This window comes from Eucalyptus grandis, chromosome 6 (genome assembly GCF_016545825.1).
Source record: "Eucalyptus grandis isolate ANBG69807.140 chromosome 6, ASM1654582v1, whole genome shotgun sequence".
Taxonomy (NCBI): domain Eukaryota; kingdom Viridiplantae; phylum Streptophyta; class Magnoliopsida; order Myrtales; family Myrtaceae; genus Eucalyptus; species Eucalyptus grandis.
The window spans coordinates 31,265,218-31,283,153 of NC_052617.1; the positions used below are offsets into that span (position 1 = coordinate 31,265,218).

Below are 17,936 nucleotides of genomic sequence, written 5' to 3' on the forward strand. Positions count from 1 at the left end.
GGTTCCTAGCTTTTGCCGAGTCACACTTCCATCATGTTCATAATATTGCTTATAAAGCTTGCCGACTTCAGATTCTTCGGACCCATCTAAGATTACTCACGAGGTACGAAGTTTTGTCCGATCCTAAGCTTCAAAAACACTTTATAAAGACGATCATGAGAAAGTGAAAAACAAAACAAAACCATCACTACATTGATAACTTTGATGTGACACGAGATCACGCTTAAGAAAAAATCGAGTTATGAGAATAGTTTGAGAATACCAAATCGGACAATGATATAATCAAAAGTACCCAGAACTTGATCTTTAATCAACTTCCTCATAATATTGATATAAATTTTCAAATTAGTCACAGCACAATAGCAGCTCATAGTCGCCCAAATTGCCACTCTTCCTTCCCCCATGCTAGAACTTTTGACTCCTTTTAGCATTTTAAGTTCATTGATGTTCTGCCTTTTAAGATGAGAGACAGAGCGAGCCGGGGAGGCAGGGCGGATTTAAACCAAAGCATGAATTTGACAGCACAAATGACTAGGAACTTCTGTACTCAGCATAGAGAGTTAGATAGAAACAATAGTCAACAACTGGACTTCGAACTCTCAGAAATGCCATAAATGTTCTGCCTAAGCATCAAGTCATTTAATAAACAAAATTCATTACAGGCAGCATTGCACACATAACAATCCGGTCAGTTTAACGAAAGTCAAGATGGAGAAACGGGGCCAGAAACAAAAAATGCAAGATGGTCTTCGGAGAACTCATCGGTGTCCACCACACAGATATACAGAGCAAAATAACATTGAACAGAACGCAAAACTTAATAAGTTTTCGAGACATGGAGGACCAAATTAAAATGTAAAAAATATGAAAGTTACAGATGCGAGAATAGCTTGACTAGAACTTGTTGCTTAATATTGAATGCTGAGTGATGTGGCAAGCTTTCATAAGAGATGCGGTCAATCGTCGAGCCAGTCCAGAGAGAAGCACTTGTCCGCGACTTGAACTAGAACATCCTCCCTCGGCTTCACAGCATCTTTCCACCCCCAAGACACCTCCTCATCACAGATCACGGTTTTAAGAGTCTTCATCAATGAGGCAGACCTCGGCACCCCCCTTATTTGCGCACATTCCCTCATATCGATCTTCTCAAGTTTCTCCAGGTTTCCAATTTCTTTAGGAAGGTCCATCAAATTAACACATTGAGAGATGTCAAGATACTTCAAGCAACCAAGTTGACAAATTCCCGGAGGAAGCGTCCTAAGATTCGGGCAAGCATACATTCTCAGTATCTCTAGAGATGACAGATTGTGCAAGTCGGCCGGTAGACTTTGGAGGCTGTGGCAGTTCGTGATGCTCAGGCTCTTGAGGGATTGGGCCAGGCAAATGCTTGAAGGAAGCTCCAATAAGTCATCGCAATGGTCAATAGTGAGCTCCGATAGGCGTGGAAAAATCTGGGGGAGGTTGACGATTGATGGATCTAGGCTGTCATTGATCTTGCACAGGACTAGAAATACCTTCCTCATGTCATTGAGGGGTGTTGTGCTTTCAGATAAATGGGGGACACAAACTCTTTCAAGCCAGAGGCTTCGCAACTTGGTCAAACTAGAGAAAACCGAAAAGTTTCGGAGGACAGCATTGGAAGTGCTGTGATTTATGACAATCAGAGCACGGAGCTTCGGCATGTTCTCAATAAAAGGAGGTAAGAAGTAACTGTCGGAAGAGAAGTTGAGGATAAGCACTTCAGCCTTGGGGAATTCCATTCTTGGCCAGTCCATTTCATCCATTTTACCTAGCTTTGCACAACAGAAATTAGTGAAAACAAATTGGAAGAGAGAGTTCAGTGTACAAGACTCACAAAATTTCAGTCAATACCTGTGTGAACTGAAACAATTTGAGCATCGAACGGTATGCCTGAATTCCTTTCCCACTCTTTAGGAAACTCATTTTCTCTTCTAGGCATAAGCAGTCGCTTGCGCTTGTTGACTTCCTCCTGGTTGTTGAGATGAAGGGCGAGGTCCCTTAGCACATCATGTTGGGTCACCGACACCTCGAAATAACTGCTGTATATTTCTCCAGCTCTGCCACAGATCTCATGAAGTTAGAAGGATTCATTTTGATTAGTTCTTCCAAATCTAAGAGCCATGGCAAAAGACCTGCGGAATATGAACATACCGGACATCCTTAACCAAAGTAATTAGATTTTTGTTGGAGAGCTCAACAACGATTGCAAAACCTTCTTCTTCATCGATGTCATGTATTTCGACCCACATGTTGATAAGAACATCCAGAGGAATCTTTGTGTCCTCTGGGAACGATCCCAAATCCGAGAAGCATTCTTTGACCTTTTTCTTCAAGTGCTCGACACTGATCGCCATCCTATCCAACAGTTTGCTTCCATGAGAGTCGGATATCGGCTCTCCCCTTGCCAATCTCTTTCGGGCACTCACCCAGAACATCGGTAATTGGTCCCTTAGTGAAGCTCCAATCACTTTGAGAGCCAAAGGAAGCCCTTTACATTCGTTGACCACCTATCCACAACGTTTTCATGACATATAAAATTAAAGGACTAAGGCAGCAGATTAAAATGAAACTTCAAACTAAGTTACTTGCTTTTACATGAGTATAACGGTACACCAGAGAGAGAGAGTTTTTTCTAAACTACCTGCTTGACCAAATCTTTATCAGCACCAGGAGGGATGGATTTTTGACCAAAGGCCGAGTGGCAGAACAGGGTCATGGCTTCTTGTTCCCTCAGCAATTCTACTTCATAAGTATCTGTAGTTACTTCTGGGAATTTGAATCTCGAGACCACAAGAGTTGTGCAACCGGGTGTCCTGGAAATGGCAACCAATGGCTCAAGATCCGAGAACGACCACACATCATCCAGCACGATCAGGGTCTTTCGTCTTGTGGCCCCCAAATTATCTATGCCTTCTGGTCTCCATTGCATATTCCACTGAGGAACCCGATCGAATGGACTGACCCCTTCATTCCCCATTATGTATGCCTTAATCTGTTTCTTCAATACATCTATATTAGGGGACTGAGATACTGTTTGGAACAGGACCCTGCCGTTGAAATCATCTGGAAAAAGCACAAAAATGGTCAGTTGGTAGCTTTGAATCTAAACATACGAACTTTTCATTCTGAAACAAGTGAAGATCCACCTAAAACATAATGGAAAGAAAGGAGCTCACAAATTATTTGGATATATATTTTACACAAAATACAGATTTGTTAGACAACTGTTTTAAAGCCACATCTCAGAGCTATCCAAAGATACTGAGGTCAAGCTATCATGACCTATCACTTACTAACATGCTAAATTTAGAGCACTTAATGCAATTAAAGGTTCACAAAAGCCTCCTGTCAAAAACTGCAGTAGTGCAATCAGAGCAAATTCGACCAGAAAGAGCATGAATCAAAAATAGAACCCAGAGAAATGAGAAACAAAAGAAAAATTACTGCTAAAATAAAAGGCAGCAGCAGAAAACCCATGAAAAGGAGCTTACTTCTGATAGCATCATCCTTAGCAACTTCCTTAGCCAAAGTGGTCTTCCCAGACCCACCAATCCCACATATCCCAATCACCCCCATATCCTTACTGTCCCTAATCATCTCCCTCACTTTCCTTCTCCCCACCTCCACCGAGGGCCCAAAACTCAGCACGCCGCTGCCGAAGGCGTCAGACTCCGCCTCGGTCTCCTCCCTCTGCTTCAGCGCCTCCCCACCCACCCGCCACCGCCGATCCTCATCTCCGACAGGCTCTGCTCCAGCCGCCGCGCCGACCCCTCGATCCGGTCCAGTCGCTCCCCGTCTCCACCCGCATGTGGTGCACGTCGGCTAGGGTGTGGGCCTGCATCGGGACCTGAATGAAATGATTGATCTTCTTGTCAAGCTTCTCCATCTTCCTCGTCAACTGGAGGTTCTTGTAGAGGTTCCAGCGGTTGGTGCCGAGGACCTTCCTGGAGAGCTCGAGGCCATCCGTGAGGGTCCTTGAGAAGTGGTCAAGCTGGGTTTGTCGGTGGCCAAGGAGCTCGACACCCGAGTACTGGATCTCGCGGATGATCGGTTGGAGGTCCTCGATGATGCGGGTGAGCTGGAGGGCCCTCTCCTTGCTGAGGCAGGACTTGCGGGTTGTCTGTACGAGCTGCTTCAGGAGCTCCGTCGCGATCTCGCCGGCGAAGAAGTCCGTCACCGCCATGTTCCGGCGGTTGCTTGCGTCAAGGCCGCGTTACTGTAGCTCTTCCAGAGAGAGAGAGAGAGAGACTCAGACGATGACTGGGTGTTGAGTTCAGACTCGACTCTGGAGACCTTCGCTGCTGGTGCCGCTACGTTTGGCAGCCATGGAAGATTGCTCATTGGCTAGTTTGTTTCAGTATCTAATCTTGTATGTTTTATTTATTTCTTAATTTATTAAATGCTTGCCCATTGGTGGGCGCATGTGGGACCTTGTTTTTTTTAAGCCGGCGTGATTTCCTTGTTTCTTCCATCCTTTTATTTTGATTATTAGCATCGGCGATGACGACACCGTAACCATTCGTCCCGGCCAACTAAACAAAGGTCAAAAATAGAAGGTGGGATCAGTTTATCAGATCCCGCGTTGTTAGGTGAGGTACATATTTCCGTTGACCTTATTTCACGACTGCCAACATGTACATGTACATATGTACGTATACATGTAGATGTGTTCTATCCAAAATGGGGAATCACCTTTTGCTCACTCTCGCGACTACAGAATGTAAGAACCACATGTTGTAAGTGAAACTTGTAGCCTCTTTCTATATTTCTACACGACTTTGTAGAACCGGAAGCATCTTTTGATTCATGGGCTAATCTGGAGACTTATGGAGTTTTCAGAAAATTCCACATAAGCAAATATACCTCTCTCTTAGGTTTTGCTACATCAAAGTTTGAAAATTATGTAGGATAATGTGTTGAGGTTTGCGCCACGTGTCGCACAATTGACAGCTCCATCTTCCCACGTTAAATATGCACATTATTAGATAGAATCAAACATGAAAGATTGTCGATGGATTAAATTAGTTCTAACCAAAGAAAACGACTCATTTTCGTTCGTAGAAAACGACTCATTTTCCATCTTCCCCATGCTTGAAGCGACTGGACACCACATATAGGAGAAGGAAAAGTTCTTTCAAATTCTTCAATTTCTAGACTACCAACCCTGAGTTCTTGCCAATGGTCTATACTTGTTGGCAATAGGAAGCTAGAGGATCAAGGATGTTCATAGTGGCGAAGAAGCTCAAAGCACTGAAACGGCATCTTAAGGGGCTTGAATAGATCTCAATTTGGTGACCTACACCCTGAAGGTTAAGGGGGCAAAGGAGAACTTTCATTGACTGCTTTGCAACAAGAGCTTGTGATGAAATAAGTTAACGATAGGCGGGTGTTCTTAAAATTCAAATGAAGAGAGGTACTTTCATTTGTATGTATCGAATGTAATTTCTTGCAAGTTGTAAAGTTAGTCACATTATTTCCCCCCGTTTTCTAAGTTTTCTCCCTCTTCTTTTCCAAAAGAAAAAAGCTTTACATCAATCTAGCAGCGTGATGTGGGATAATGGGGCCACCTGTTTAAGGGTCATTTTCTGTAAGTAACACACAGTGGTTAGCGGTTCTGCCTGAAAGATGACATCATGAACTTGACGGGAGGAAGAGGGCTCATTTTTGCTGAGCACGGAAATTACGTTGAAATAGCTTGACTACATCTAAACATATACGAAAGGAATATAGTCGACTCAACTAATCTTTTTGAAGGTGGCTTGTCAATCTTCCTATCATCCATTTCTCTCTCACACTTTAAATTTACTAATTTTTTTAGAATTTTGTTCGCACCTAGAAACAGCCATAATAGGTATTGGTCATTTTGAGAGATGTTAAAATATTTAAATAATAAATCATGCGCTTCATATGACAGGTTTAAGTTTTGAGAATGGTTGACAGTGATCCTATAAAATCTTACATAATATCAAAGTTAAAGTTCTTGAGTTCCAATCATTCCATGCTCCATTTGCCTCCCCAATTAAATCTTCACACTTAGCACTAGGCAAGAGACTAGGCCAAGTGTAAGGAGAATATTAGAATATTTAAATAATAAATCATATATTCATTTGACAAACTAAATTTTGAAAATAATTAGTGATGGTCCTATAATATCTCACAAAAGAGACATTAATTTTGCGAGGCATTTACCTTATTAAGCAAGATATCGACTCTATAAATAATTGCATGCAAATTATTGATTGGCATAGGTTTGGCCAATGAGAGGATTGACACGTGCGAGATTGGCATTGGCCACTATTAACACCAAAATTTAACATGTTTCGTATGGACGATCGATACCAAACAGGCGAACGAAGATTGATGTTAAAAGTAGTTGAAATACACATGGCAAAAGTAGTTGGCATACACATGGTAAAAACAGTTGGCAAAACTTCGAGTACAATCAAAACTTTGAGAACATGTCTAGAACTTAATGAACAAGTTTACGAATGTAGAAGTAAAAAAAAAAAAAAAAAAAAAAAAACCTAGAGGCTCATTGATGTGGAAAAAGAAACTTATGAAGTGTAAAGAAGGACATGCACACTCAAGATTTATTTGTATCATCAAAGTTTCCGTTCATTCTTCTTAATCTTACCAAACTCTCACTTTTGAGTTTGATTTGAGCTTTTAACTCCGTATCACTCTTTAAGCCTAATTCATGTTCCTATCTAGGCTATGATCCCCCGTCAATAAACGAAAAGAAATTCCAAACTCTTTCACCCAATTCAACCTATCCTAATCTCAAAAAATCGATGGCACTTGGTAAGTAAAATCCAACACTCCAACATCGTTTTGCCCATTTCATGTTGGCATGGTTGGATGAAAAGATCGACGAGGATAGTAAAGGACAAGGTCACCAAGCCATGTTTTGGAGTCGCCGTGGACGCCGGGAGACGGGGTTAGGGGCCGGTTATCCTTACCTTGGCAATTGGTGGTTGACGTGGGGAAGACTTTGCGAACATGAGTGCTTTTTACGTGGTTGAGTGGGAGTTTTAAAGCAAAGACCCTTGACGTTGACGTGCAGGGTTGACCACGTGTCCTGGACCACCATGACGTAATGGGCCTGACGTCAGCAACCATGTGGAGATTCCTGCTTTTGGAGGTTTCTCGACATTGGAGTCGGGTGGTGGTGGTGGAGTGCTCGCACGTTCACGTTGGTGGGGACAGCGTTCGGCTGTTTCCGCACGCGCGGAGAAATTATTGGTGGCGTTTCGGAGGATCTTTTTCTCCTTTCCTTTTGATAGGTTAAGTACACGGCACGCCGTAGCCCAATTGAATAAAGCCCTTCGTACGAAATTTCGAGCTTCGTCTGTTTTGTAGACTCGAAAGATTAAAATAATATATTTCTAAAAATAATCGTTTGAAATAATTAATTTATAAAAAATAATTTTATTATCAATAATAATTTTTATATGATATTTTCGTAGATGATAAAAATATTTTTCATATAGTAATTTTTGTAGGCAATACAAACATGTATTTTCGGGAATATTTTCTAAATCTTTTATTTTTCGCAAACTCAACGGAACCTTAGATATATGATGGCAAATTATTAATAACGTATGTCCACGTTTCTTGAATAAGTAGGGTTTCACATTTCAATGCATACTCCAAACTCTTTCTGCGTGAGTGAAAACTTTAAAATATGCCCACCATGATGACAATATTGTAAACCTTTTTTTTTTTAACGATTATGTCAATTGTAGTACCAATACATCATTTTTTTTTTTTTGTATGTTATCATTACCACCAAACTTATACCAATGTGATCAAATAACGATTTTCTTTTAAGCTATTTTAGAATCACTCAACTTGAGTTATGATAATACAAATGAAATTTTTTATTAAGGAAAAGAAGAATAAGAAAACATTAAATAAGATATCATCAGTCTCCCAACGAAAACCCTATACTTTGGACTCTAAAAAATTCCAATGGATTCTAACAAAAATAACATTTGTCCCTAGTATGAGTTCGGGATATCAATGACACAAGAAAAAAGTTTGGGATTTGATGCTAAAGTGTTACTATTTTTATTTTTATTTTTGGGTTGTAGATGAAGGGTACTTTTGTTATACTTGTACATGTTTGGGTTTTGGCGACATTTTTATTTTATTTTATTAGTGGCACAACTAAGGGTGTCAAGACCCGAACCGAAAACCGAACCGAACCGAACCGAAAAAATCAGTTTTTTCGGTTCGGTTTTCATCAAAAACCGAAATTTTTTTTATCGGTTCGGTTTTATCGGTTAACCGAACCGAAAACCCAACCACAAAGGCACGAACAGAAAACCGAATTTTTTTTTATCGGTTCTCTCCCGACTCCGTCTCTGAGTCCTCTCGTCATGTCTCGTCTTGGTTTTTATCAGTTCCCGTCTGAGTTCTCCCAACGGCGACGGCGACTGCGACGGCGACCGATTGAGGGACAGGGGCCCCTTTCTTCTGCAAATCTCTCCTTCGTCCCTCTTCCTTCAGTGACGGCGACGGCGACTGAGGGGCCGAGCATGTCTTGCGCGCGCTCTGCTCTGGACTGAGGGGCCGCTAGTGGCTTTAGATCTGCGACGCCTCTTGCTTGCTCAGTGAACTGCGCTAGTTCAAATCGCTAAGATTCTCCTTTGATCGCTCTGCCTACATCTTCCTCTGCAAAGATCTCTTTTGCTCTTTTTCTCAGTGCTGTCGCTGGGTCGCATGCAGAGGGTATCTGGGTTTTTTCCTTTTTTCTTGCTTTGCTCCATTTGTTCTGTTCTTTGAGACGTTTTCTTGGTGGGTGTTGAGGCGAAGGTTTTGTTTTTCTGTTGCAACGCGAACTCTGATTTGTGCTGCTGCGTTGGTTCCGAGGAACACTCTGTCCGTCTACCATTTTTGCTATTTTCTTTTTTGTGGGTTTTTGTTTTTCTGCTTCGGCTCTTCTTTTTTCCTGTACAGAAGGATTTTCTGTGGATTTAGGTGAGATCCTCATTGTTGTTTCGCTTCCATTGGTGTGACGAGTGTTAATTTTGTTGTTGTGCTGAGTGGTACACAATGAAGATGGATGCTTTATCTGTTTTTGGGGGAAATATTGAAAATAGATTTAGCCAGATGTTCAATCTTCAGGTTGAGTTCTTGTTTCCAACAAAGTTCGGGTTTTTATTTAGGCATGATTATCTGTTTAGTTTGCCAATCTGTGGAAGTGAAGTGATTTACGTGTTGCTTAAGCTGGAACATTGGAGGAGGGGGATGTTGTTGCAGCTGGAATGTCGATTTAAGCTTCTACTTCTGTCCTATGTTGTTTGGCTGATATGCAAAATTGATGAGAAAATGAAGAAATATTTCGTTAAATGCTCGGCTCCATTGTTGACTTTCTAGGCTCCTTTAGATGGCCATGGTTGATTAAAACGCCTGCTGAACATTCTTATTAGGAGGTTTTACTTTTTGTGTTTGCTTCTCATACATGGGTGCTGATGTCAAAGGGTTATCATTGACTGTATCTCTGTTTACAGCTATTGATTGTTTCCCCCTAATTTCTGTATTGGAATGTGATGAATCTACGTGGAGTTTCTGGTTTTAATCACCTTCTGAGATGATAGAAACTGAAAAGGTCGGTACTTGCCGATTCAGTTGTTGTATGTGGGATTTCTAATGGAAGTTCTGGGCCGATGAAGAGGGGTTGTTTTCTGGTTTTCTTGGTGGGAATTTTTAGGTCCTCTTTCATGTTCAGTGTAGTTCATCCTCGTTTAACATTGTAGCAGTGATGAGCTTCAGCGACATTTGCTCAGCTACAGCTAACTATTTCCTTGGTGATTGTACGCAGACTTTGAGAGAAGACAAAGCTCTTGTTTAATCTAATAATTTTTAAGGAGCATATACAGAAGGTAAGCCGTCCCCACCCCAAAAAAAAAAAAAAAAAAAACCGAAAACCAAAGTTAAAAACCGAAAAACCGAAAAACCGAACCGAACCGAATACGAACCGAATTTCGGTTCGGTTTCATTCAGTTCGGAAGATTTTTCGGTTCGGTTCGGTTCGGTTCGGTTCGGTTTTTATTCAGAATATTGTAGAGAGCGATCGTATGCATTGAAAAGGAAGATGCCAAAACTAGTCAAATTTGTCCTCTGCTCATTGGAACAAGTTTAGCAAGGTGATCCGTACAAGCGAGCATTACCTCAAATTTTAATTGAATAGTCCCGTAATAATCAGAAAAAGTCACTTTCGATGGGATCTTCCAGAAAAAAGCAAAAAAAAAAAAAATTTTTAGATAAATATGTAATTTCCGAGGTTTTACAGCCTCAAATAAAAGTTTTGGCCTACAAGCCGAAGATCACGCCTCAGAGGGCAGTTTTGTAATTTTAACCTGTCCATGCATAAATTTTTGCCAAAACGTAATTTTTACTTATTTTTGAAAGAAAAAGTGAAACACTTTTGTTTTTCCTTCAAAACAAATGATATCTACATTTTTTTAATGACCCGAACCATACTTAAAGTACGGAAATGGTCAAATTGTTGCACAATCCGTTTGACTTTCAGAGCCATTTTTCCTTCTCACCCCCTCCGTGACATGAGTTCATTAACTCAAAACGCAAGTAAACGTCCAACAACATCCTGAACTAACAAAATCCGCAGGCCTGATGACACACGAAGGCAAATCTTGAACAGTGACGAAGCTGAAACAAGTGATACAGAAAGGCCCGAGAACAAAGGTCAAGGAAGGCTAAAAAGTTTCTGTACTTAGGAGCGGGACAAAAGTGGTGCACCTATGTGAATATACCACCGGTCGAAACCTTTCTGAAGCACAGAATAGAAGTGCCGATAAGGCGTCGAGATTCAAACCCTGAAGCCGCCTGCGCGGCAATGCTACATTCTACCTTTATACTTGCTCATTCCATGTTCCTACATTTTTGCTTCTGCTGAACTGCAGGGGAGTTGCATCGCTGCATGAGATATAACCTGCACACGTAATTCATCCCTCAGCATTCCAATCTGGCTTTACTTAATTCTGATCCATTTCATGGGGTGAGGAGACCACTGAGCATGCCACTTCAGGATGGGGTCCCCCTCTTCATTTCTCCCCATACATTGATATGCTAACACCGGAGTGATAAAAAAATATAGGGTTAATATCACAAAAAGTCATAAACTAATATACACGTAACAAATTTATCCTAAACTAATTTTTTTACTATTAAAATCCTATACTTGTACATGTGTGACAAATTTCCTATGTTAGTTTCCATTAAATTGGATTAATACCATGAAAAATTAAAACCATTACGAACATAGGTTAAAACCCCAAATTGATGTATTCGTAAACTACCACATGTCATCAAATTCGGCAATTTGATGGTAGAATTTAATAAAAACTAACGGAGAGTAAATTTGTTATAATTGTATCAATTTGAGATTTTTGTAGTCAAAAAAATAGTTTACTGATAAATTTGTCAAAGATATATAATTTGGGAATTTTGATGGTATTAATTCAAAATTTTAAAAAGTAGCACAAAAGCGGAAAAAAAAAAAATGAAAGCTCATCACATAAGAAATCCCAACATAGGGCATGGAATAGGGCGGATGATCATCACGTAAAGAATCCGCATTAGGTTATCCTAAGTGGAATCCACCAAAATGACAAGGAGTTGAGTTAAATTTTTAAGTCAAGAAAGTAACAAAAACATTCATTAAAACACAAACTTACCCCCAATAAAACCTTAAAGGCGTTTGTTTATATGGACACAACTTGGAACAGCTCTTCAAATACAGGCAAATACTAAGACACCGGCCTGTTATTCCAAGATAAAGATCAGATAAACAAAGGATATATACCAACATTGACTCTTTACTCAAATGACTCTAGAAAGAAAGTGAAATGGTGATGACTCAATAAGTACAAATAATGACTAAAAGACTCTTCTCGGATTTTGCTGAGTAATGGGGGCATAATTTCCTCTGGAAGACTCCATATTTTATGAAACTTGTCTCGTTTGAAATTAGAGACTAGGCTTTCTATCCATATATTATGAGACCACATTGGAGTACGAAACCATCATCAAATATCATAAGAAAGTGACCATGAAATTCTGTTGGAGTAGATGAACCTAACCTCTAAGCAATATTGCATTAATTGTTGCATAAAGCTTAATTTTCTCGAGATGATCCTTCATCATACTCATTTAGAATCTAGATTTAACCCATATCACCATTTGCGTGAACTGCTTTTAGCCATCCATCTCATTTTGCAGAACTAGCATAGGGTAGATAGGTTTTAAAGTGAGTGTCCACCATACACGCTAGTCATGTATCTAATTCGAAATCAAGTAGAACATAAGATGTGCTAAAGCTTGAGTCCAAAAAGTTCTAAACTTATTACACTTTTGCCAAATTAGTTATACACTTTTAATTTTTGCTAATTGAGTTCTAAATCTTTTAACGTTTGCCAATTGAGTCAATCTAATCAATTTTGATCACAAATCGATAACATGGATGTCAACCATCTTACGTGGCATAACTGACACTAACGTGAATAATTTTTAATAATATTTAAATATTTTTTCAATTTTTATTCTTTTTTATTTCTCCCTTTTTCTTCCTCCAGCCAGTCGTTGGACTTGGGTGATGGCTAGCAGCTGGCCAAAGGAAACAACCAGCCTGGGTCGCCCGTGTGAGGATGCTACATCCTGCTTCTGTCTTGCTCATTTCAGGTTCCTACAATCTGCTTCTGTTGAACTGCAAGGATGCCGCATCGCTGCATGAGATACAACCCGCACAACAATCCAATTTGGCTTATTTTATTTTGATCCATTTCATGGGGCAAGGAGACCGCTGACCACGCTACTTTAAGGAGGGTCCCCCTCTTCATTTCTACCCATATCTTACTATGCTAACACTAGAGTGGTAAAAAAATTTAGGATTAATATCACAAAAATCTTAAACTAGTTTACATATGACAAATTTACTAAAAACTAATTTTTTATCGAAAAAATCCTAAATCGATAAACCTGTGATTAATTTATTTTAAACTAATTTTTTGACTAACTAAAATCCCAAGACAAATTTACCTTTGTTAGTTTCTATTAAAGTGTGCTATCACAAAAATCCACAAACTAGAACAAATGGAGGTTAAAACCCTAAGTTAAAACACTTGTAAACTGCCATATATCATCTAACTCAAAGAACTTGATAATAAAATTTAATGGAAACTAATGAAATGTAAATTTGTCAAGGTATACCATTTGATGGTTTTGATGACTAAAAATTAGTTTGAGGTAAATTTGTCAAAGGTATATCAATTTGGGATTTTCATGGTATTAACTCAAAAATTTAAAAGGTAGCATGAAAGCGGAAAAAAAAATGAAAGCTCATCACATAAGGAATCCCAATATAGGGCGTGGAATAGGGCGGATGATAATCATGTAAAGAATCCGCATTAGGTTACCATTGATTGGAATCCACAAAAATGATACGGAGTCAAGTTAAACTTTTAAGTCAAGAAACTAATTAAAACAATCATTAAAACACAAACTTACCCTTAAGAAAACTTTAGAGGGTTTATATAGACACAACTTGGAACAACCTTTCAATTACAGACACCAACCTGTCACTTTCCAAGATAAAGATCACGTAAAAAAGCATACCTACCAACATTGACTCTTGACGCAAATGACTACAGAAACAAAGTAAATGGTTCTGACTCAATACGAACATGTAAAGTAAAAAGACTCTTCTCGGTTTTTGCTAAGTAATCGGGGCATAATTTCCTCTGGAAGACTTCATATTCCATGAAACTTGACTCGTTTGAGACTAGAGACCTAAGGCTCTCCATCCATATATTATGAGACCACATTGGAGCAGGAAACCATCATCAAATCTCATAAGAAAAAAATCTGTCGTAATAGATGAACTTAACCTATAAGCAATTTTGCATTAATTGTTGCATAAAGCTTAATTTTGGCTACAAATCAATGATATGGATGTCATCCTATGGCTGCGTTTGGGAACCACTTTGCCAAGTATTTTTGGGGCTAAAGGCCTTTGGGCCAAAATGAAGGTGTTTGGGAACTGCTTTGGAAGTCTCATTAAGGTAAAGCTGGCATTTGTAAGGCTAAAGCCCAAGGCAGGTCTAGGCTACCTTGGGCTTTTAGCATTCTCGGAAGGAAGCCTCATGTCTATTGTTCATCATATTCTTCCCTAGTGGCATGGCTGATCAAAGACGAGCTCGAGAGGCCGGCGAGATCATGGGCGAGGTCCGCGAGGTCGCGGCGACCGCTTGCGAGTCGCGTCGATCGCCCACGAGTCGCGTCGCTATGACCTAGCTTTGGGTCGCGCGACCTTAGGCGTGACCTGTTTGGGTCGCCGGAGGTCGCACAACCTCACGGCGACCGACGCAACCCAAATCTGGTTGCCGTGAGGTCATGCGACCTCAGGTGGACCTAGATCTAGGTCATTGCGACTCTCGCCGAAGGATTGCTCGACGCGCCGCGACCTTCAACGAGGCCGCACAATGTCCGGTCTTGCAACCTCCGGCGGGGTCGCGGCAACCAAATTTGGCCGACCTTTTGGTGAGGGTCGGAGCGACCACATTGGTCGCGGCGACACTGGCCGAAGGGTTGTGCAACCCTCGCCGGACTACCTACGTGCGGACGGCTTGCATCGGACTGCCTCGCCCCCTTCGCCAAATCGCTTTGCTCCTCGCCGGCAACTACTTGTTCTTAGCCGGCCAACTTTTTTTTTTTAATGAATAACAAAAGCCTTTTGCAAATATAATTCTTCCAAACACCATTTTACTCAAAGATACTTTGCAATGAACTTTTACAATACAATTTACCAAACACAATTTGTATTTTGAAAAATGATTTTAACTCAACGACCTTTGCATTTCTCCAAAGATTTTCCTCAAAAGTATTTCCAAACGCACCTTATATGACACGATTGACATTGATGTGAACAATTTTTAATAATGTTTTAACATTTTAACATTTTTTTCAATTTTAACCACCCGTGGTGGCGGCGTAGTTGGTTGAGCACTTGTTCCTTTCGCTAGAGATCCGGTGTTCGACTCACTTTGTGTCGTGCCGCATTGTTGGAAAGAAACCCATGACTTACCCGGCAGGCAAGGGTTGTGGTGACTCTACTTGCTCCAGGGTTTACCTCACTGGGCTGCCGGCTTACGGGAGTTCCCTGGGTTACCAAAAAAAAAACACATTTTTTTTCAATTTTTTTTCTCTCTTCTTCTTCCTCCAATAAGTCACCTGGCTTGGGTGATGGCTGGCAACTAGCTAAAGGAAACAACCGGGTAAGGTCACCCTCATTGGTCCCTAAATTGGGCAACCCATTAGAAGGAAGAGGAAAAAATAAATTAAAATTAAAAAATTAAAAAATAAGATATTATTAAAAATTGTGTACATGTCATTAAAGATTTTCAGCCAAAATTAGTTGGATTAGCTCAAACACGAAAAGGTTTCCAACTCAATTTATAAAATTAATAGGTTTAAAATTGAATTGACAAAAATACAATAAATTTTAGAGATTTTAGATCATTTTCTCAATTATGTATCTAATTCGAAACCGTGTAGGATAGAAGAGGTGCCAAAGATTGATGATAGCCTCCTTAACACTGCCTTGTACTCCCGTTCAAGACCTAGGAATATGCTTCCAACCAAATCTTTCCGGCTTCGGGGTATTGCCGAGTCATGCATGCGCAATGCCATACGAGTCTCCAAACGAGAGACCAAAGTGATCTGTCGGAACCCTTAGATGACATTGCTTTGGATTCCCTTCCCAAGGCAATGTCTAGCTAATAGGAATCACAAGTTTAGCATAAAGGATAATATTTTGGAAGAGTTACTTCAAATCGGAATGAAAAATGATTTCAATAACTTGAGTCCGTCCGAAGATGACCAAATGGAGTATCACAGGGAGGCCACCAGCGGTTACATGCGACAGCTGGGATCCACCTGAAACTTCCACTCCATTTAGTCAGCTTCACGAATCTCATAACGACAGAGAATCATCGTGGTTGCCATTTTGAAATTTTCCTAGATGTATGCATTTATTGATACAAGCATCTAATGGAGACTAAAGCGGCTGTCTGAATTGGTTAATGCTAGTAGGGGTGAGCATGGTCTAAGTTGAGCCGGTTCACCCCTAACCTTAGGATCAACTCACAAATATTGATTCTTAATTTTTGGGACTAAAACCGTCCTATGAGCTTGGAACCAATGACTAGACCAACCTAGTAGTTTTGCTCCAATTCCAAATCAATCGGGACCAACCAATAATTTTTTTCTTTTATTTTTTTGTAGTCTTTGAAAAAATGATCGAGGAGCAAACCGACCCGTGGATTCGATCCACTCCGGGGTCAACCCGAGACCATCCAATAGTTTTTTATTTTATTTTTTGTACTCCTTTAAAAGACAATCAAGGACTAGACTAATTCGATGGATTCAACAAGCGAGATCGCAGTTAAGAGAGGCAAGTGGCGTTAAGTGGGGTGAGTGTCGAGTATAGTGAGCATCGAGTGTTGAGTGGGGAGTAACAAGCCACGAGAACATCGAGCGACAAGCGGCACAAATGATCCAAAGCAAGTAAGGCGAGTGGCGAGCGGAGAAGTTAAGAGGACAAATAAGATAGAAAAGAACGAGTACTAAAGGAGGATGCCGTGAGAAGTTGTTTACACCATTTTGGGCCGCCGCGAGGACTTCTAACAAAAACACTTTCCTCATTTGTAAATTATGACTATTAATGATGTAAAAAACATTAAAAATCTAAGTTATTAAAGAATAATGTAAAATTACTTAAACTCCTCACTAAGAAGTTGTCTAATATTGTTGACGCCATTTATTTTATGATTTCTATATAAAAAATTATAAATAAAATTATATATATAGTCAAGGTTGGTTCGAGTTAGACCGAACCTAAACTCCTAGCACAAACCAACTCGCACAATGTTGATTCGGGAATCCTGGACCAGGATCCCCAATCTTCCTGGAATCGGACCAAGACCGATAGGGTTGGGCCAATCTAGGGTTAGCTCAAGGTCGACCCTAAACTGATGCTCATCCCTAAATGCTGGCTTTTAGTCTCATCTTCCCGTCCCTTTCCTAGTTTCTTCCTTTTCCAAATCTTTCTTATGGTACACTCCGTCTACCAATATGGTACTCCTTTTCATTTAACAATAACTCAACATTCAACATGAAAAGGACGAAATTCTCACATACTCTAGGTACTTGATGACCAAATTTCATGTATGACTAGCAAAAATTAATACGAGTTTTCATCTGTCGAGATAGTAAATTGCATAGACATCACAAGCACTACAGAGGAATTAATCAACAGAGGAAACTATCTATTGAAGATTAGTAAAGACAAAATTTGGGGAATCAGAGAAATGCAGAGATTATCACCACTCATAATTGAGTTTCTTCGCTTCTTCCGTGACCACCATCATGAGCTCCATATTAGACACCTTCAGTGCTTCCAGATACATCTTTCAGAAAATATCATCTGACCAGTCCAGTCCAATTATGTCCACAAGAAATAAGGAGACGCTGAATCATCATTCAACTTTCGGGAGATACTTATGACCTGCAAAAGTTATACGCTATGGCAAAACAGAACTTTCCAAATGATTAATATATCGCTATAACAAGTTTATATGAACATAAAGTATATGTATAAAACTGGAAATGAGTAACTGGAAGTCTCTTCAAGGGCAACGGATATGCTAATAATGACTTTATAAGAAGTAATGTCAAATGTATAGATGTACCTCCTTCCATAAGGGAATGGCAATTTGCCGCTCCTATAACATTGCTTCCAAGGACAGGCCTTGCTTCAGGGCCACAGGAGAATTTCTAGGAGACATTACCCACTCAGTTGAATGGTGGAAAACCTCTCAAGTCCTGTTAACACT

General features: G+C 40.1%; 1 protein-coding gene and 1 long non-coding RNA gene across 2 annotated transcripts; both read right to left on the reverse strand.

Annotated features, from left to right (window-relative positions):
- Window positions 1–711: 711 nt before the first annotated feature.
- Window positions 712–4,204, reverse strand: LOC120294817 (probable disease resistance protein At4g33300). The gene is given in 7 exon segments (XM_039315476.1): window positions 712–1,789; window positions 1,873–2,078; window positions 2,173–2,528; window positions 2,663–3,084; window positions 3,513–3,728; window positions 3,731–3,814; window positions 3,817–4,204. Coding segments are annotated over 7 exon segments (2,505 nt in total). The 3' UTR covers window positions 712–956.
- Window positions 4,205–17,238: 13,034 nt separating this feature from the next.
- On the reverse strand, window positions 17,239–17,926 carry LOC120294695. Its single transcript, XR_005551931.1, has 2 exons — window positions 17,793–17,926; window positions 17,239–17,608 (listed from the first exon to the last, which is right to left on the reverse strand). It is a non-coding gene; the product is annotated as an uncharacterized LOC120294695 (long non-coding RNA).
- Window positions 17,927–17,936: the final 10 nt, after the last annotated feature.